This window comes from Falco peregrinus, chromosome 4 (assembly GCF_023634155.1).
Source record: "Falco peregrinus isolate bFalPer1 chromosome 4, bFalPer1.pri, whole genome shotgun sequence".
Classification (NCBI taxonomy): domain Eukaryota; kingdom Metazoa; phylum Chordata; class Aves; order Falconiformes; family Falconidae; genus Falco; species Falco peregrinus.
The window spans coordinates 31,918,260-31,940,068 of record NC_073724.1 but is presented as its reverse complement, the minus strand read 5'-3'; the positions used below and the strand labels follow the sequence as shown (position 1 = coordinate 31,940,068).

The 21,809-nt window shown below is 37.8% G+C and overlaps 1 protein-coding gene across 6 annotated transcripts in view; it reads right to left on the bottom strand.

The window, feature by feature from the left end:
- Positions 1 to 21,809, bottom strand: part of CNKSR2 (connector enhancer of kinase suppressor of Ras 2) — a 220,812-nt gene that overhangs the window by 156,869 nt on the left and 42,134 nt on the right. For all 6 annotated transcript variants that reach the window (XM_055802894.1, XM_055802895.1, XM_055802896.1 and 3 more), the window contains exons 3-4: positions 12,804 to 13,006; positions 1,079 to 1,166 (exon numbers count right to left, since the gene is read on the bottom strand). In XM_055802894.1, the coding sequence (XP_055658869.1) occupies positions 1,079 to 1,166; positions 12,804 to 13,006 (291 nt within the window). The remainder of the gene's footprint in view (positions 1 to 1,078; positions 1,167 to 12,803; positions 13,007 to 21,809) is intronic.

Sequence of the window (21,809 nt, the reverse complement as noted above, 5' to 3'; positions counted from 1 at the left end):
ATTTCTTTTATAAAAGGGAGAATATCGTCATACAAAGTCATGCCAAGAAGCCATAGCAGAAGTTTAGCTTTTCCTCATTTTGAAGTGATGTTTCTGAAAACCAGGAAAAGTCTCCTCAGTGCTCCTACCTAGCCCACTCTCCCTTTCTCTTCACTCTACTTGCTCAAATGCAAACACTCCCTCCAACTTTACTTGGCAGCACTGGTCCCTTCCCTCTGCTGTTGCTGGACCACCAGGAGAGGCAGCCCTCTCTGCTCCCATTTCCCTCTGCATGATGGGCACACTGCTGCACCACATAGTCAACTGATGGAATAGGATGGTACCAAGGCCCTTCACAGCCACCAGTAGCAGATTGGTCTCAGAAATCATGCACCAGGGTAAATGATGATGCTCAACTGCATAGAACTATTTTAACTTCCTAGGTTATTTCTACAGAATTTGGTATCAACTTTAGTTTGAACTTGTAGCAAAAAAGACTTTTCAGTTTCAGCAGAACAACAGGCAAAGATAGGGACTGACCTAAACCACACACAGAGAAGCAACAAAAGGGTAGGGAAGGTTCTCCAGATTGCACTCCCAAATGAAGCCCACTAAGCAAGTGCTTCTCAGTAACTACTTCTGGATTTCATGAAGGTAGTATGTACAAAAACATATCAAAACTATTCTAGCCTCATGGGGACATGTGTCATCTTAACAGGTGCCTAAACGATATAAATTGTATAAAAAAGCAGGTGAAGTCCAGTACATACAGACCTTTTGAACCAGACATTTAATTAAAAATTAAAGAAAAGGAAATTAAATATGCAAATTATCAAGTAGATTTTGCAAATTTATAGTAAAGGTATTAGCCTAGAAAACCCAAGATGAATGTCACTACTGAGATAAGCAGAGGTATATATACAGCACAATCCAAGCTAGTATTAAAAAACCAGGAAGCAGAATTTTAATAAAGCATTTACTAAGTACCAGCATTCCCTTATTTTTGTTAGACAATGATATAGACAGAGAATTGTGTGAAGAAGGTAATGGCCATTTACAATTTAGGAAAGAATAAACTGCTAAACAGATGGTCTCATACCTGTTGTACTATTGTTGTTAGTTCCAGACAGAGCTGTATGACATTATTTCTTGTTACCGAGTAATCTGTGACAGCAGCAAAAGGTGATCTAAAAAAAAAAAAAAAAAAAAAAAAAAAAGAAGAAAAAGATATATGTTGAATACTAGCATATATCCACTTGCTTCGCTGGTGCACAATGCGCTTCATACACATTGTTTCTAGAATTATTAAAATCACACAGAATACCCAAAATGTACTACTAAAATTGTAAAATATGGGATATATAGCCATCAAAAATGTTCATCTCTCTTTGGTTTTTGTAGTTTTTAGGTTCCTTTTTAACAAATTCCATTTATAAAAGCATTATTTCTCACAGCCTTCCAGATTACTTCTGGACTGCCTTTACTCCCCCAGAAAAAGCCCGCCTTGCTTTCTGTGTTTTTTTGGGAACACCCTCACAAAGCCAGAGGCACTGCTTTCACCTGTGGTATGAATGGTGTCCAGATGTGAATCAGATCAGAAAATCATTTGGCTGATTCACCAGGATTCCTGGGACGTGATCTAATATCTGGTAAAAGTAATGGAGAGACTCAGAAGAAGTAAAATCTTATCCAGAGGGGAGAAGAGCATTTCGAGCTAGAGATGCATCAACACTCAGAAACAGCTGCAAAGGCTAAACTGGAGGCGCAACCTAACATCCCCCCACGCTGATTGTGCTACAATCAGAAGTGCTTCATGAAATGAAAAGTTTAATTGAGCATTTAGAGATGTCACCTACACATATCCTATACCTTAAAACTTCATGTTAGAATGCTTACAATGCTTGCCTACCTAGAAGCTTGATGCTTTCTAGAGGTACTGCTAGAATGGAGTTCATTAGTGAGGCTGGAAGTCATCTCATTTCTGTACTACAAGTCTGTGTTAAACTATAAACTCAACTTGGCCTATTTTCTATATTCAGTAAGTAGCCAAAAACTAGGCAGGACTGATATCCTGCCTGATATCCTGACAAGAGGAGTCAAGATTTTGACTTCATCAGTGCTGCAAATGAGGTTTTTATGGGCATTATCAGCATCACAAAGATGGCATTTCTCCCTAATATACCTGCTTCAAACATTTAAAACAAAAAAGGGTGGCAAAGAACCACAAGGATTGTAATGTCTGAATAAACTAACAATAGATCATGTGATTGCCAAAGTCTTAAACAATACTATTAGTGTGGTTTCCTTTAAATTACACTGGGTGACTAGTCCCTTCTCCAACTGTCTTCTTTCATCACTTCTCAGAGCATACATACTGGTATATACTTTTAAGAATTTTACAGCATCGGTTGGTATTATGCCTTCCTCATTTAAGCGTAGAGACAAATTTCCAGAACAAAGAACTCTGCTATAAGCATGCTCAAATGATAACTACAAATATAGTTCTACAGGTTCTTAATAGGTTTCTAAATTTCTTTTCCATATGCAGAATTAATGAATTTTTAGTGCAGGCAGATTTGGAACTGTCCATTAATGAACTCATGTGAAGTTCCCTATCTCTGCCTGCTTCTTCTAATGCCCTCTTTTTTTCTCCAGGGCTCCCAAATCCAGCCCTGATGGTTCATAAGATAGAATGAACTTTGAGGTGCATACTCAAGTCTTGTAGCTTTAACTTCATGTAATACTTCATACAACAACATGTACTTTCTGCCTGTATTTTCTAGGGAGAAAAGCAGTACATTCTTTTTAAAATAAAAGTACAGAAATTGGAAGCTGGGCAGAGTTTAAGAAACATTAAAGGCAACAAAAGAGTGAGGACTTAATAGACAGCATGTGTGTGAATTTCAAAAGGTGCCTTACCAAAGCTATTTGACACAGACGTATAATCACAACTCAAAGTCCAAGTTTTAGGCAGCATATGGCAACTGTACTGTACATGCAAACTACAGCAGACCTACCTACAGACACACACACAGATTATTACTGAAGTTCAGGAGATATGAGCATATTAAAAGTTAAAAGGAAACTGAACTGCTTGGTTATGAACCATAATTGTGTTTAAAAAACTACATTAGCCAAGATGTACAAAAATACTGGTATTTTTCCTTTCAAAATTGTAACTATTGAGGTTCTGAAATCTACCTGAAACCTTGATTTAAAAAGGTCACGTTCAGTTATGAACTCACTTTTATTGAAGATTAATGGAATCAAGCCAGCAAATGGTGTTATTTTACTTTAAGTATGAGCCTTAATACAATTTGATCCTCAAATTACACAACTGGAATCTATTTGACATTTGAAAACCTCCAGCATTTCTCTAAACAAAATCGCATGGTAATCTTTGGCATCTAATACTGCATCATCTTCCCTCATACTTTCACAATTTAGTTTGGTTTCATGGTTCATAAGGAAAATAATGACATTTTTACCATCAATGCTTTTAGTGAAGATTGTTAGAAATGCCCCAAATAATTTTTGTTGACATTAAAGAACAAGTAAAGGGACTGAGACATTACTCATTTTTGTTACACTGAAATTTACACAATGAAGATTTACTGAAAACAACATGTGAAGTAGGCAGCAAGGGTGCCAGCAGGAGGGAAGAGACCACTAAAAATCAATAACTAACATGTAATATTTTGAAAAGTGCTTCACAACTTGGAAAAATAAGGAGACAGCTCCATTTATACAGACTTTGCTTCTGCAGAAAATGTAAGGGATCCTTGAGCTGCCTCCTCTGTAGGTCTCTGTAGCTTATAAACCAACTCACTCACATCAGTTTCTGCCTCTCTAGGGTATTCCTACAAACTGGACTAGTAAAACTACAATTCCCTTTCTTCCTCCTCCCCAGTTCAGACCACTTCCCTGGAAGCAATCTGCACACAACTATGCAGCCACTACTGCATAAGCAACTGGGGAAATGGTAAGGACCTCTTTAAATATTTACTACCAAAGGAAATATATTTTGGTATTACATCCCAAGCCTCAATTTCAACAGTCAAAGTTCAGCAACACTTAAGTGTAATAACATGCCAGCAGTTTCAACCAAAATATCAACAGAAACTTCATTGTAGGATCACTGACTGGATTTCATAAAAGACAGCGTGAAACACCAATCTGACAAAAAAATGTTTCATTGACAATATTTCCGCTGATTGTCATTTTAATACAGCACAATATTATTGACTGTGAACAGACAAAATAATATGTAGAAATGTAAATAAAGCCCACATACACTATAACTTTTCAATTGGCTGCTGAAACACTTTCCTTCTCAAGGCACCAGAAACACACCAAGCAAAAAGAGTTACTTTTTTATTAGACCACTTCCCTCTACTTTTCAAAAATTGTTTCCATGGCTTGGTTGAGACATTTCTATCAACTTCCAATTTCTGTTCTTTTCTTTCAAAGCCACACCTTTTGCAGTCCCTTGAACCTTCAAGTCTCAGGTACCTCCTATGGCTCCAGTGAAGAAAAGTCCCTGAGAACAACCGCAATTTTCAACATGTAACAACTGCCTTGGACTGGGGCCACGTGTCACCTCACTTCCTGCTGTGACATTGACCTCAGTGTCCCATTGCCTCACCTCTCAGTCATTTCCATGACCTTTTCCAATATACATGTCCCTAGTCATCAAATCTTTTTTACTCAGCTTCTCTTGTAATTTATTTGTTCTTCCTTCAAAACATCCCACTGATTCTTCCTTTTCAACACCTACATGAAAACACCTTTGCAGCTCCACAGTGCACCTACCTGGCCATGTGCCCTTTCCCTTCGTTTTCTCTTCCAGATCTCTGCTGGTTCCCCCTTTCCATTGTCTACTCCCCTACACCTGATATCTTAAGGCAAAGAGATTTATGCAGTCACATCAATGCTTCTGCACATGCATGCTGAGTGATTTTGCCCTTGTTCTCACCTTTTCTCCTACCTTCTCCTTTCCAATATTTGAAGCTATTAGCCATTTTCAAATCACTTTCACAAATGGGTAGGTAATAGGTTTCAGGATAATTAAGTTCATACATGTTTTGTGATCATGCAGCTGGAAAAGTGGGAGCCTCATAATTTTTCCACTGTGCAAACCCATGTTGTGAGCCTGCACCTTATTAGGAACCAGATTCCAGCAAGATGAAGAGCCTCTAAATGCTAACTCACAGGGGAAAAAAACAATTGGTGCTTTTTTTTTTTTTTTTTCCCTCATTAAAATCAGTCAACTTCAAGACCCTAACCTACAGGAAATAAGGTTTCCCTAGCATCAGGAATGACAGAGCTACTGCTCTGCTCCTTTTCAGATGTTTCAAATGGGTGTTTGAGATAAATAATAAATCAACTCTGAAATGTGAATTTTTTTATACATGTGTAATGCAGGCTGTAACACACATGCATGTATGTATACACTTTGATGAACTGAGACCTAATTAAAATCTTTAGCAGTGTCAGCATATTTCAGAATGAAAAAACAATATTATCTACCATTCAACAATTAAGCCACCCTGAAGGACTGATTGAAAAATCAGCTACATCAATACAGCATATCTAATTCCCTCATAGAATTAAGAAATAATACAGTTCAACAGCTATTAATACTCACAACTACTGATTGCACATAAAGGAAAATCCTTCCCATATAATTAGAAAAAGATGTGTATTGCGAAGGAGATGCATATCACTGTTTCTACACTATCAACATTTTTGACCTCATGCTTTAGCCTCCTCATCTGTCTTCTTCATATAACATTTGGTTAGGGGAAAATGATACACAGAAGTAACTATTTCACTTGTAAAAGCTGCTATTTGGACAAATACAGACTGCTGTTAGTAAAAGAATGGCCGCAAAATGAAAATTAATCATATTTCACCACTACTTGTACTAAGCTATTTTATAACAATAGACATTGTGAGGGGTTTAAAACCAGTCCCATACTTATTTTATTATCCTAACAAGGGAAAACATCCTCAGAGCAGTTTGATTAAAATAATAGTTCACAATCTTTTAAAGCGAGAGGTAACCAAATCAGTAATACAACTCAGTCTTCAGAGGTAACACATTAAACTCAAATAAAAATCTGCGTGTACAATATTGTTGCATATATATTTGTACCAAATCCATCTAAGATTCAAAGGTTTAGACTTTCATGAAACAAACATTTTATTTGTATTTCTAATGGAACTGCTTCATGTAGAATCAGGGAGGAATGCAGTAAAATTCACACTGGATAAAATCACTCTTTAAATGAGTGCTCTGTTAAACATTTACAGCTGTTCCAGTAGCACAATGCAGTTAAGTACCATAGCATTCTTAGGCAGCACTTACTGACAGGTTTGGCATACCATTCAAACAAGCATAAAGGGAAATGCATAAGGGAAACACGATTCACAGGTTTAAGACTGAAAACCAGTTGGCAGGAAGAGCATTGTTTGTGTGGTGAGTAAAGGATGGCTACTCTTTGGTTTCTTTTTGTTTGGGTTTTTATTTCTTTTCTCCAACCATCTTGTGTGCAAACCAGATTTACCCTTTTAGGACAAGCAATAACCAAGCATGGCTAATAGGAGTGTATGAAGTCTCTTATAAAGGAGACTCTAAATCACTAACGCTTTCTTTGTAAGAAAGAAGTTAGGGGCTTGCAAACAATGTTCCTCTTCACTTAAAGCTACAAAGTAGTCACACCACACACATCACCAAGGCTCGTTCACCAAAAGCCATGGGACAAAGAAATCCAGCTGAACCTTTTACCTGCAATGGAAGAAAACCTATGTATTGTGTATGTCACCATGGTGAAAAGAGGGAGATCCATTTTTGAGTGGGGAATATATTCTGCTACCACAGTGTTTTCATACAAGGCAGGCTTAAAGGGTGTGCTGAAGCTCAACACCTAGAATTGCTCATACATAAACAGTGTTTACACCATTGCAGGCTGCACTCCTCTGCAGACAACAGAGCATCATCAAAAGAAGTTTATACAGCCCACAGCGAGGCTTGGAAGTCCTGTTCTGCTGTCCAGACTTAACCACTGAAGCATTCAAATAACCTTAAATTTAGGCACAGATTTTTAACCTTACTTTTCACATATACATATATGTATGTAAAAATGCTCTGTAGAATATTAGCACATTTAAGCCCATGGCAGAACGACTTGCCCACCTGGAGTTAGAAGTCAAAGGATTACCCTCCACCACTCTGAATGGCCCTGAAAGCAGAACTAGACTTGCCAGAAAGGTCTTTTACTCTGAAATGTTACATTTTGTAACTCCTGTCAGCAATTTGACCCATAACTTTTATATGACCAACAATTTCTATTTACAGTTGAGCTTTTTGTTCATCTCCTTGTTCCATTTTGTTCATGTATCATGTATCCAGACAGCAGTGGTAAATCAATCAGACTGGTGCACATTTGTCAGCCTGCTAGCTTTTCTCTGGCCACAGCACTGCAGGTCTTGAATACAAAATCTATCTCCACAAGATCTCTTTGTTCCTACTACTTAGACTTCAGTGTAATCTGCAGCAGCAGTTTAAGTTTTTTATTTCCAAAAGGGGGATAGTGCTAGGGTGAAAAACAAGAGATACAGGAGAGCTACTGTGAAAGACATATTGAACCACTGCCCACACAGATGGCTGAGTCAAAGAGTACACTAAAAAAAACCAGTGTTCCCTGACAAATCCTAATTTATGACCATTAAAATCTGTGGCACAACAACAGTCAAAAAATGTTGTAGTAGTTATCTCATAGGAAATTGATTATATTTTCTTAAATTTTTAAATGAAAAATAAACTACCACATTATCTTAGTTGTGCCTTTGATGAAGAATCAATTAAAGCCCTAAGAACAACCATCCCTTCCTCACTCCTAGTCTCTAAGTTTGCATTTATAGTTTATATAGATAGTTATTATTTTCTAAGATCCAAAACATTCTTCCTGATGCTGCACAAGATACATGTATGAGGAGTCCTTGCTTCAGGTAACACGGCCCCAAGCACTACAGGTAGGCAGGAGCAGGAAGCCCAGAATCACAACTAAGAAATTTTTCTTGTTTAGTGACATCAGCAGGAAATACAGACTTCCAGGGTGTCTGGTTGGCAAAGAAGACAGAAGTGTGGTGGAGGTGAATGACAACAACATATCAAACCAAGAGCAACATGGAAGATGGCACCAGCAGAAGCAAGGGATGCAAACAAGCTGTGTGCTGGCTGAGCAAAGAGACAAGATGGGAATAGACAATGTTCATGCAGCTGCCACCAAATGTCACACCTGGTCCAGTTCCCTCAGGATCCTTCCTCTTCCACAAAGAGCATTACAGTTCCTCTCAGTTAAGACTATAGTAGAAAGCTCTACCTGTTAAACCTAGCTGTCCCATGAAAGAAATATAATGTACAGTGTGACCTGAAGGGGGAAAATGGGGTACTGAAAGGATTTGTAAAAGATGCTTTTGCTTCCAAGGCTGCCTTTCCTTTGCAGCAGCCTCTGACTCATTAGGAGACAAACTCAGCACTTAACGTTGTGCCAACTTTTGACAAAAATAAAACCTTCTGGCTGTGAGATATTTTTTAAGTTCCGGGAGAAGTAGTACTGTATGAATCTGAGCAATTTTCACTCAGGACCCATCACAATTTCTGTAGTACAACCAATAGGAAGTAGGAAATTAGTAGAAAAGGAATGAGATATGACTACAGTCAGGTACAATAGCTGGCTGTGCCTCTCTTAACCAGAGAGACAGTTAGTTATAAGCATTGCTAAAAGCCCTAAACTTGAAGCTCAGAAGAATTTTCTGGGATCCCTATGATACTGCTTTTAAGTTCATACGTGCCTCTAGACAAACACTAGGAAGTTTTCACTGGTGTCACTGAAGATCAAGTAACATGGTAAAATCTAACGTAATTTTTTTATAAGATGGAAAAAGTAGTTTGATTCTCAAAATCCTCCAGGTGTTCATAGTGCTTTTAGATCAAAAAAGCCATGGATATATGATGTCTACTTAATTCAGAAATCTCAGAAAGGCAGTGAACACCAACAAATCCACACACAAAGCAACACTTCTACAATGTGATTTTCAGGTGGACTGTAAATGTGTGCTCTAAGAACAAAACCTTACCTGTGATAAAATTTCAATTTCAATTGAGTGTGCAGATACTACTGGACATACTACTGTACAGAAAAAAAATACTTTTATGAGGTTAGAGACAGCTTTATGTCAGAAAATTGGAATGCATTCATACTGTGGCTCCACAATAGTGAACTCACAACAATAATCCTACTTTAATTATACATTTAAAAAAATTCCTCTCCAGGATGGAGTGTATCAGCCCTGTAAAAAGCAGAAGAATTTCCAGGAACCTGACACATCAGAGAAGAAGGAGGATTCTGAAAGGTGGCATGTATTTCTATTCCACAGAATACAACTTTCATGAATTACAGGGATAATTCATGTCTGAAAAGTCTGAAAAGAACACCCACCAATGATCTAACTGAAGTCTAGAACACCTGGATGACCACTTTAAATATTATTCTCTAATTCCTGAGAAGTACCACTGGAGACAGTTTGAAGCAAGTTGCTTTGAACAGCAGGTAAGTAGTTTGCTGCTATAGCCTAAAGTGTGGTTTTCTATCAGCCTAACAGCTATGTTAGTGTACCATACTTTCACAGAAGACATATTATTTCAAGAAAACACCAATCTCATTAGCAAACCGGCTTGGAATATTTTGAAGATTACGGAAAGAGTATAAAATAAAACATTATTTAGCTGAATTTTTTTTTTTAAGTCTTTTGTAAGAGAGGATAGATGTTTTGAGCTGAGAAAGTAACAGGTAGTTAAAATTATGCTAAAAACTTTAAGGACATAATCCATTAGTGACAGTTTCTTTACAGGATATTATTGGACGGCTATTTCATGCTCCTTCAAAATCATCAGCAAACCTCTTCTGAAAATGGCTAGAATTCTCTACCAAGTTTTTCAGTTCCTAAATGAAACTAAACAAGAAGACTTTTAAAGCCTGGCAATAAAAGCTACTCAGTCTCTGACACACATCTGGAAATAGGACTGCTCCAGGCAGAGACCTGGAACAAAGAGAGTCAGTGGATCAGCCCTGCACAGTGGCACTGCCAGAGCCACAATGAAAGTTACTCAACAAATCAGAACTCTCACACTCCTTTTCATAACTGTGCCTGGCCTAATGAGGTCCTTATAGATTGTAAGTGTCTTACAGAAACATCATAAAAAGACAAGTGAAGCACAAGTTATATGGAGTCATCACCATTCCTGACATTTGAAAACTCACATCATTGCATTTCTATGCAAGCTGGAGCTGCTGCTAGCTGTTTTTTCCAGATATGACCTGAAAAACACGCTGCGTAAGGGCAGCCTCGTATGGCTGTTACAATGAGGCAGATAACCCTAAGAGCCACTTTATCCCTGCTAATGCTTTGCTCTCTCCTCTCTCACAACCCACAGATGAAACCGGTGTTAGAAACCAACCGAAAACCTAAGATCTGGGCCCTAGATTTAATAGTAACATCTGTGCAGAATAAAATTAAATCCATGTTCCTGACTTTAAATATTTTATTTTTAAAATCTTTCTATCTCCCCCTAGTGGCTGCAATAGCTTCTTAGAAGGAATATAACAAGCAGAATCTTATTGATCTCCAGATGTTCCCACTTCCTGAAAAAATGCAGTTATTGGCTTGCCTTTATCCTAATTGGGGGCTTCACAAAGAAGGAAGAACAAACCTAACCAAAACATCCATACGCTCATAAATCAGAAAAGTCTTAAAATGTTACAGAAAACATTTGCCAGAACCTGGTGTTTTAAAGTACACAGATCTTCAAAAGAACTTTCCCAGAAATCTGAATGAAATGAAAATACCACTTCTAGGAAGCCTTATTTGGACATTAAAGACAGCATTGCTAAAAGTGGACTAACACCATGGCTGCCCTCATTTTTAACTTCTTGGAGCTCCTGGGTCTCATCAGCTATCATTTCAGATAAATACAAAAGTCATTTTACATTTTACTGGGAGTAGAACTGATATGCGTGGTTTTAGATATTAATTTACAGTTCTTCCCCCACCAACCCTAAAACCTGCTAACAGAATTATCTCTGACAAATACAATATAACTGCTTTTATAAATGTAATTTTAGTAAGAGGTAATTCACAACATATTTCTAGAGGTACAATCAAATTTTACAGACTGGATTTGTCTTTTAATAATAAAATTTGGGCATAGCACACAGTATGACAGTAACACGTTAATGCTTAGATGCAGATGTTTCCTAGCATCAACAACTACTTTATTCCTGAAGTTCAACTACTAAATTCATATTAAGATGCCAAAACCACATTGTTTTTCAATGTGTTAAAAAAATATATGTAAAAGTTTATTTTTTCATACCAGACTATTTCATATAAATAATAATAAATGAATCTCAACTTCGTAACTAACAGCCTTTATCCATTACCCACAATTTCAATGAGAAAACAATCAAGGCTATTTCTAAATAGAAAAAAGTGACAAACACTGATCTACCTATGCAAAAGAGCATGGTTTCCACTGTTCCTTCTGTTTTAAAACCCAGAATGACATGCTGTTCTCTGCCAAAAATGATTTGCAGGGAGAAAAAGTGAAGCCTACAGGTCTTCCAAGTAACAGCAACAAGCTAGAGGCAGAGCTAAAAATGTATTCCCAATTTTTCAAATCGCAATACTGAATTCTTTCCTTGACATTGTATTGCTTCTCTGTGCATATAATGTTAAACACCTAAATAGAAATTTAGGAGTCCAGCTTCAGGTGGTCTGATTTTGAAACTTGGGGAAAGGCTAGAAAGAGGAGAAAAGAAGCAGCAGTGGTTGCTGCAATCTATTGAACCAAAGAAAGAGTTTGAAGTTCAGCCTAAGAAATAGAAAATATTCATGCCTCACCTAAAATTTCCATAAGGAAATAATTTATGAGACAGAAGCTAGTTTTCCTCTGGAAAATGAAACACAACAAAACCTCAATAATTCTGTTGGATTCAAGAATTACACAAAGATCATACTCTGAATAAAAGTTCAGCTGCTGGATACAAAATAAGATATACTTTTAAATCAAGATAAGCATTTGATTTTCGCTGATAAAAATGCACTGTGATACATTTTACGCATACAAACAAGACTAATTTTAACCACTTCTGGAGTTTCAATGACCATCTTAAATGCCTGCATATTACTCTTGCTACCATTAGAAAAAAGACACTACAGATACAGCAAAGGAGAGCACTTAAGTGCTAGTCCAACATACTTCCTAGGTAATAGAGGTAAAAGTCTAAGACAGTTCTGATACTTTCAGAGATATTTTACCACCATTTAAAAAAACTAAAATGCAACATGCATGGTTACACACACACACACAGAGGAAGTATATATTGACACCTTATTAATGGAAAGTATGCCCACAGTTTTGTGAATTTGATACTATCAGAGCTATGAATCTGAGTTATACAGGTCAAAGTGTTGTTCTATTGTAATAATAAAATAAACATACAACTTAATGATGTCATCCTGTTTCTATATTGTATTTCCAGTATATGTGTAGGGTTGCAGTACATTTAGATGCATTGTACTGAAATGCTATTTGAATTCCATGCTGACTTAACAAGAAAAAATTGCTACAAACATCCTCTCAGAATTTGTAAATTAACTCTGCTTCCATTTCGATGTCTACATTACATTTTGTAAAGAAGTTGGGGTTTGTGCATGTGTGTGAACTGGTTACCTGTGACACATTTGGGAGATTTTACCTGTCCAACCAAGCCAGCAGACTTTTAGCTGCTCCAATCAAATCCACTACCGATGTCAGAAAATCGTTCGGTAATTTGCGGCTGGTCCTTCCATCATAGTGACCACTCCTCCTCCTCCCAGTGATGAAGTTCTGCAGATTTTTGGCAGATGCATTCAGTTTGTGAGAAAGGGTTTTTAGATTTTCTGTTTCCAAACCATAGTTCTGCATTGAAAAAAAGACAAAGAAAAGGAAGTTAGCTTTGCAGCCGAACATGAAGTACTGAGAACAGCCAGACTGCTCTTCTGCCTCAAAACTTAACCATCCCTAATAATTAAGGTAGAAATACACCCACTCATTAGTTTTTAAATATATGGCATGTTCTGTTTCTAAAGTGCATAAAAACAGAACAAAAGAAGAGTAAAATTATAAGTGATCTTTTAGTTGGTTTTAAGCGCATTAAGAAAAACATCTCAAAATGAAGAAAAAACCTAGTCTGGAAGATTGATTTTCAAAGCAGTGATCAGTAGATCAGACTATTCTCTCAGTAGATCTGATGGTTAGGGATCAATCCCTCATATCTATACTCACACCAATTCCTAAAATTGCATTAAGCAAGAGGGCTTGCAAATAGCAGAATATGGAGTGTGCACACAGTATGACACCAAATTACTTTTGTTGGTTTCAGCGATGGAAGCATGTTCATTTCCTTATTTTTATTCTTGTTAGCAGTAAAGGACCACCAGAATCACAGACCACAGAGCTACTCTGTTCAGTGTCTATGTTGTCCTTCTAAAGTCAAGTTGTAAACTTTGCTGCCATTTAAGATTCAACCTCTTAAACTTAAATTATGTTCCTCAGCTGTGCAGCACAGACATAAATAATTATGCAGAAATATTAACAAATAGTACTTGAAAATCCTTCAAATATACAAATTTTGCTGAAACAGCACTACAGAATGCCCTAATTTAATGTTCAATTACAATTTAATATAGTGCCATCATGATTTGTTATTTCTATAATAGATTTGTTTTCCTCACAAGTGCAAAGAATAATAGAGTTATTTCAAAAGAGATCTTCATTTGCCTTTGTAAAGGAACAAGCAATTGCATAAACTTGAGCTTATTATCCTGTAAGATAAGGATGGGACTTCTGAAAGTGGTCCTTGCCTTAACAGCATCAGAAGGTTATAATGTGGGGTGCTCACAATTTGTTCAGCTGACAATGGGAAGGGCTACTTATTATCAAAGGTAGACCATTTCCTACCACAAATGAAGATGAAGTAGGATGCAGAGAGCCCCTCAGCTGCACACCGAAAAAATGTACTTCCTAATGACACCCCCTGTCCTCAACAGCTCTCCTCCCATGCCCTCCAGTTTTGGCCCACATACTGATTAGTCCAGAAGGAGAAGAGATGGGAGAAGGTAGGTATTTGCCAATGCTAATTTAAGACCGCTGAAGCTTATTTATCTTAGTCTTTTTTCTATAGGAAATTGAGGGGGGGAGGGGAGAGGATTATTTATAGCAGTCGTCAAGTTCCTAATCCAAACCATCTACTAAATGAACTTAATGTCCTGTTCAGTTGCACAGGGACTACAGAAACATTACACTGAAACTAGCCTCAGTGAGCCCCCAGCCCTCTCCCAATGCCTCCTCCCAAGAAATGGAAGATCATCATGGAGAGACTTGAGCACACCACACGGCTTGTCTGCTGTCTCCCAGCCAGCCTGTCTTTACCATTGTAAACCAAACACCGCTCATGAGGGAGCTGCTAAAATGACAGCCATCATTCCGCAGCACGGAATGCACTTTGGGACTTGGCTTAAGGGGGAAGTACCTAAATGCTAAGTTTGCCCTTTAAAAAACACTACTGTAACTTCTGTGAACATCCATATTTTGGGCAAGGAAGGCTTTGTGGGCATGTTTCTCCACTGCATAGTTTCTGCACAAGAGCTGTCCTCTGCCACTACGTTCAGTTCCCAATTACACAAATTATATGTTTGGGCAGTGACTTTTCCACCATGTTAATATTTGATAGCAATTATACAACAGATAGAGTTAGGTTATAAATAAAAAAGTACAAGGTGAAAACAATAAATTGAGATGGAAAAGAAAAACTTACTTTATTTTGCAGCTAAACAACTCATAACTAATAACTTATTAAATCAGTCCAAATTAAAGCGATGAACATCAGATAAAAATTGTTTTTTTCTGTGGTTTGCTGTGGTTGCTGCGGCTGAGAAAGCACGACAGATACTGAAAACTGGGTAGGAGTCAGCTGGGAAAAAATACCAGGTTTGTTCTTATTTCATTCTACTGCTTGAACATCTAGTTCATTTTGGCAAAATTAACAGGGAACAAACCAAATGAAAGATATTTTGGATGAAAGATACATCACACAAATGTCTTACAGATCAGCCAAACCAAAACCCCACCACAAGCGAGCCCCACGACAACCACCAGCGCATCCCCAGACACAGGGGGAACCACCGCAAACCGTGGGCTGGCCACAGGGTTTCCATCTTTCTGACACACCGAAATGTTGAACTTCCCAATTCAGGTGGATGCTCCTAAGAAGCTGAGTGTGATTATCCAAATACCACGCTAAGGCAGGGGTGGGTGCAGGGAACGAGCTGGCCGGGCCCAGGCACCCACTCACGTCCCCAGCCAGGCCACGCATGAGGTCCACAGCTGGGAGGCCCCTGCTGGATCCCAATGCTCCTCCTCAACAACCTGAAATTATTTCACCTTCCTCTCTATCTCCATCTCCCACTTTGTCACATTGTCTGTACCTCATCTGCTTAGAGAGGCAGGTGATGGGTACCCACCTGCGCTGGTATGCCATACCCACCACAGCAGGAACCCTGACCACCAATGTACAGGCCTCCGGTCCCACCAGAAAGTAAAGCACCGGCAAAAAAAAAATCTGCAATATTGAACACTGCAGATGGTGCAAAACAATGCTCAAAAGTTTATTCTATGACAGGAAAATAGGCTGCATTTATGTACATGCTTCTTAGAAAATCAGCTCCTATATAAGCCTAGTGGCCTCTTGTTAATATTTCAAGTGACAGCCATCTACAGACGCACTCTTTCTCAGATGTGTTTTTTCACCAACAGATATGTGGACAGGAAGAGACAATGTTAACAGATACAAAGTCCATTTTCACACATATTCATCAAATGTGTGTGTGTTCTTTAACGTAAAAGACTGAGGGACAAATATAATGCCTAAGCTACACATAAAATTCAGTCCTACATGAGGAATGGCACTGATTTCAGTAAAGCTTCCACCTGTAATATGAGACAGATAAAGCCAGAGATAGGAAATACAGAGATACATTTCAGGCAGAGTATATTTTTAGGCACCTGTGTTTATTGAAGCCTTCAAGTAGAAGGATCTGAAAACAGCAGCCAAACTAACAAAATCCCCACTTTGTTTATCACTAATATTTCTGGCCCACATTAAAAATGAACAAAGGGTTGCATGTTCTAATATTGAAAAAAACCTTGCTCGAATAGTAAATGCCAAGTTTAAACATACTTTGTATGCAATAATATACTACTAGCAGCATGGTTTTCTTAGAAATGCACTGCATATATTTTCAAGCACCGTAAGAAGATAATTGCAAGAAAAGGAGACAATTCTTTGTTTTCCCCTAGTCTACATTTAGTCGGCACTAACGCAAGTTGCGCTTTCATTAGCCAAAATAAATTCACAGCCACTGAAAGAACCACAAACCTCTTCAGAGACACCCTGCCCCAACAGAAATGGCTCTAATGGAGTCTCTTCTGGCAATCACAAAACAAGAACTTGATGAAGCTAAGCTACGCAGAGTAATAGCTTGTCAGCAGGTGTTCAAACTAAAGGTGGTGGGAGCTATTAATAGACATTTTACCTGCTAATTACTTTTCTGTGGATTCACATGACAGTGTGAGTGATGAATTGTAGCTCTTTTCTGCACAGCTGACAAGCAGCAGCTCTAATCACCACTGATGAGTTTTGCTTTATTTTTGGTGAGGAGAGCCAGCTTAGTCCCTCTGCCAGCCCATCCTTGCACCAGCACCACAGGGTAGGAAGACACTTCAGTAACCAAACTTTGGAAGTAAACTGAAATTTTCTTGGATTAGCTTGATCAATGTTCATTCCTTGTGTTCCCCGCTTCTCCCAAACAAACAAACAAACAAAAATAATTAAAAATTAAAAATCAGACCTCATTTTGTCTCTTTCCTGGCTGGCAGGCAAGTGCTAGCACTCACACTGCTAGCACAGGTTAAAAAGTAAAGTGTTCTTAACTCATATACTGCTATCTCTGCTGGCTCAGACAGGGTGTCTAGAAGCTGCTGGACCTTTAGTTTAGCATATTTTTATGCTGCTCATTGCAAATGCAAAGACATCTCAGCTAAGTGAAAAAACTAAGCTCAGATACCAAAAAAAGTCCAGATCTAAACACATCCCAATATGCAACACAAGACACCGCCACAGTACCATTAACAAATTCAGAAATCCCTTAGAACACTTCTTGTTCACAACTTTAATGCAACCACAAATGCCTCTACATCTCCAAGCACAAAGGCCACATCAAGTTCAATGACATTGTTTGACTCCTAGAAACAATCCAAGACAGCTACATGAGCATATGACCTCTCTGCCTCCCTCCCTAAATAACTGTGCTTTCTCTTCAGCCCAGAAAGCTGCTGAAAACCACATGAAGCAAAAGGCATGCGGTGACCAGTGCTAACTGTCACTGAAGAGGCACAAGATGGGAATTGAAGATACTATGGTTACACTGATGCTTGGCGGCAAAAGGAAAATAAAAACAGTTTTCACCTGGCAGGCAGAGCAGATAGCAGTGTTTACATCGATTAATTTCTGCTGCCCCTCTGGAGAAGGTAACCATGCCTGTATAAATTACAGAAGGTAAAGTTTTATTTTTTCTTTTGCAAATGTTTGTCAACACACATACAAACATTATTTTTTAAAGGAGGAAAAAAAAAGGGTAATGTTTTGAAAAGAAAAATATTATAGTCTACATAGCTGTACTATGTAATAAATTCTGTACAGTGTATAATAAATTATGTGTAAAGAAATGTAACTTCTCAGTTATGTCTGATATCTCTCAGTAATATGGATAACAATCACAGGGATGAAACCATAAGTTTTCTCTCTAATGCATCTTTTCAAGAAGTCTTTTTCAACTTACAGACCAAATGCAGGAGTTTTAGGTAAGAATAGCATATGACTGTTACGAAATGGACTTTAGACAACCTTGGGCACACTTAATCCTTACTATTGTTGAATGCTTTCATTGTCCATATTTAATTCTTGTGCAACATTTCTGAATGTATTATTTATTGCTTTTAAACAAGCAACCTGAAAACAGTGAAGTTCATATAGTTCTCGGTTCTCGGGAAGCCTGGGGAAGTTTTTAAATGACTAATCAAGATAGCATCACATGGATACTGTAGCACATGACAGCAATTTCAAAACCACACCTCAGAATCTGGGGCAGCCAAAAATTCACCAAGAAATGTTCCAATCTTTACCTCCAAAACTGAATGAACAAAATGCATCTGAACCTCATTCTCCAAAACATTTTGCTCAACACATCCCACAAAGAATGAGGCAGATAGCTTACCAGCCCAAAGCTGCGAGCAACTGAGAACACAGCTTGTCATATGGAAGGTGCCTTATGTAACTTTATACCTCATCGGCTCTGCCTACAACATGTATTTCTAACGGCCCTTCTTCCGTCATGAAATGCCAACACTAAGGTTATCTCTTCTTCAAATATCACTGACATATGGGGTAATTTAGAAGTGCATAACACATGATCCTTACACATCTGTTTCACAAACAATAAGTAGATAAGGAGAAAAAGCCAGATAGCTTAAATGACACATAATTTACGGCAATTATTAAACATACACTGATTAAAAGGCATATGGTCTCAGAAAGTATAAATATCTGTCCTAAATGTTTACAGAGTCAGAAAAAACCTCAGGTGCATGATACCTACAGCCCTGCAGAACCTGGGAAAGATTAATAACTACCATAATCATCCCCTTTTCTGAAAAACACCCTTCTTTTCCTACAGCACAATCAAGCAACACATCAAAATGCCAAGCCCTGGTCATGCTTTGTAGCACTAATAGAGCAATTATATAAACTATTCCTCTTACTCTTACTCAATCAGCAAACTCTGCAAGACCAAGTGCTCATTATTTTTTTGTTTTTCTACTTTCTCATGTAATTTTGTCCCTAGCCAGCCAAGTGCTCTTATTTCTCCAGAATTCAAACCACCACTTACATATGCAGTTACATGCATTTCACAAAGTCTTAAACACCTAATCAGCAGGGTTTTTTTTAAAAAAAAGTAAATTTTTATGAACACACTACCTCTTTAAAACATTTTACATTGTAACAGCCTTTTTTTATCCAGTCTGCTTTTAACTAGGGGTTTGCATCTTTAAAGGTCCCTTTCAATACAAACCATGCTATGACTGTGAACCAGGGCATATATTTCATACTTGCCCAAAACTGCCAACAGCCCAAAGCAAAAAAGATAACTAAGAAAAGCATCTAGGATCCATAACTGATTCTTGAGGCAGGTGGGAGGAAGAACATTCACTCTTTGCATACAGACATACTTGCTGCCTTTGACATACCACAGGATTTACTGCACTTCTGTATAAATGATCTAGTAATGCAAGCAACAAACATTTTCAGCATGATCTATGTGAGCTATCAGAAGCCCTTTAACTCTTTAGCTTTATTGATCTGGTGATGGACTCCAGGATTTCCTTCTCTGCAGTTGAGTTAGCTCAGGCTGAAGACAAGAAGGCTAATGATATAAAAGCAGAACTTTAACTTGCAAAGGGCAGTAGTGAAAAAGGCAAGTAATTTTTCTGCTATGAGCATGCAGAATATTAACAATAAATCCCAACTCCAGTACATACAAATCTCCATTCCAAAATGAAGTCTTCCTCATTTAGCACTACGGTGATTAAGTCTAATATTCACTATTACCGACAAAAGTAGTTTTAAGATCTGACTAGTGATAAGGTTAAAGGAAAGGATTTCTGTGTGAGAAATGGCAAGACAACAAAATTAAGATAAAAGGCGTAACTCTTAAGAGGAATCGAATAATTCATGAGTAAAGTAGGTCTATTTTTTACATTCATTTGCATATAAATGTTTTGTGTTATTGCTAAATGGTAAGTAATTTCATGCTGTTAGTGCACACCAATGTTTTCTCTGCCAAATAATAATGCTATTTGATCTGCTGCAATGTTCTAGCTTTATACATTCAAATATGCAGTGTATAATACATTCCTGTGCAGCCATAGAAGATTTAAACAACTAGCATGAAGCCAGTACTGAAACCAGTACATTGTACAAAGCAAAAACTGTTCTGTTTTGTTTTTTAACCAAGCTCTATTCTACACAAATACAGATTCCCTGAAGAAGTATTTTGCTAATTCACAGGGACTTTACTAAGTTCTTTGTTCAAGGAAAACTTTAAAGCATCCAAAAGTTATTTGTGAAGTTTTTAAAATACTCTTATTTCCCCTGAACAAAATACTTCCTGCTTTAAGGTCTCCTTTCAAAGAATATTTGAAAACGTTCAGAATCAAATGAAACAAATTTAATCTTCACGCAAACAACATGTACATGATATATTGGAGATATAAAGCAGAAAAAAAAATCCTCATACATCAATGCATTGCAGTGATACATCAGGTAAACTAGACCATTTTCTTAAAGATGGAGGAAGAAATCTTCAGCTTCAGTCTTTGTATTCTGCAGGCAGTGAGACAAAGGGTAGTAAGTTCTCGGAAAAATATAATATCAAGGAGACATAAAATTTAGAGTTCATGGACTCTTAGCAAAATATGGTCATGCCCAGTTTTGATAAATGAAACTCCATCTCTTGACAAACAGATGATGGATAAAGAATTGCATGTATTTCTTTGCTTTCTGGAACACAGTTAGGTATTTCGGGAGCTACAAGACCTCCAGATGCACTCCAGACCTGAAGACTGACTGATACAGTGATATGCTATTATCTAAGTAACATGTTCTTCAGTATGCATTTCTCTTTTCATAAGCATCACCTCCACCCTTCCTCAATTTGCTTTCTGTTGGCGTTGCTTATTCACATCCACTTCTTAAAGCAACCATCAAAGAAACAAGGCTCATCACATCTTACGTGTGAAGGTCTGCTACACTAGTGTTTACTGATGAAATGTAAACCAGTCTTCGACTAGGTTCACCAACACACACATACTCAAAAGGATCATGTTGAGGCTAGATCTGGCTGGTAATTTTTATAACTGATGAACAAGTGTATGTTTTATTATCTGGAAGTAGCCTGGAGAAAAAAAAATGCCAAGGTACTTAACTCAGTGCAGTTTCTCCTGTATCTCTAGAGCTGGACATGCAGTTTCTTAGTTCACCATTTTTCAACCAGGTTTGAGATGTCAATTATTTTTTGAGTGTGAATTATTTTTTGAGATTTTGTCAGTATGAATAAACATGCACATCCACATCAAGCAGGAATCTACCTGTTGGTGCCACCAGTGTGATCTCCATTTCATGTCCTGGTTTGAACAGAAAGGGAAGGACAAGAGACGTGCCTTGCTGGAAACAGAACAACTCTACAGGCATATATCCGTCATGGTGGGTTCTCAAGGAGTGATTGAAAACCATGCAACAAACTCTTAGCAGCAATGAAATACTATCACAGACCTCACTACCTCTTTCTTTCGAGCAGAAAGGACATTTCATTTATCTTGCCCTTTCTGACATACAGATTTTATAAAACACAAAACTGCACTGAGGCAAGACAATCTATTGAACATGCTCCCACCTTCACAGACTGAAGGATAGAGGGAAAAGACAAACCACATTAATTACATTGCCTGCTCTCTCCTAGAGCACATTCACCTTCAGTGATGGTATGCAGTATGATTACCTCCATCATTATCAGCAAGTGTGACCTGCAACAGCAGTAGCAGCTGGGCA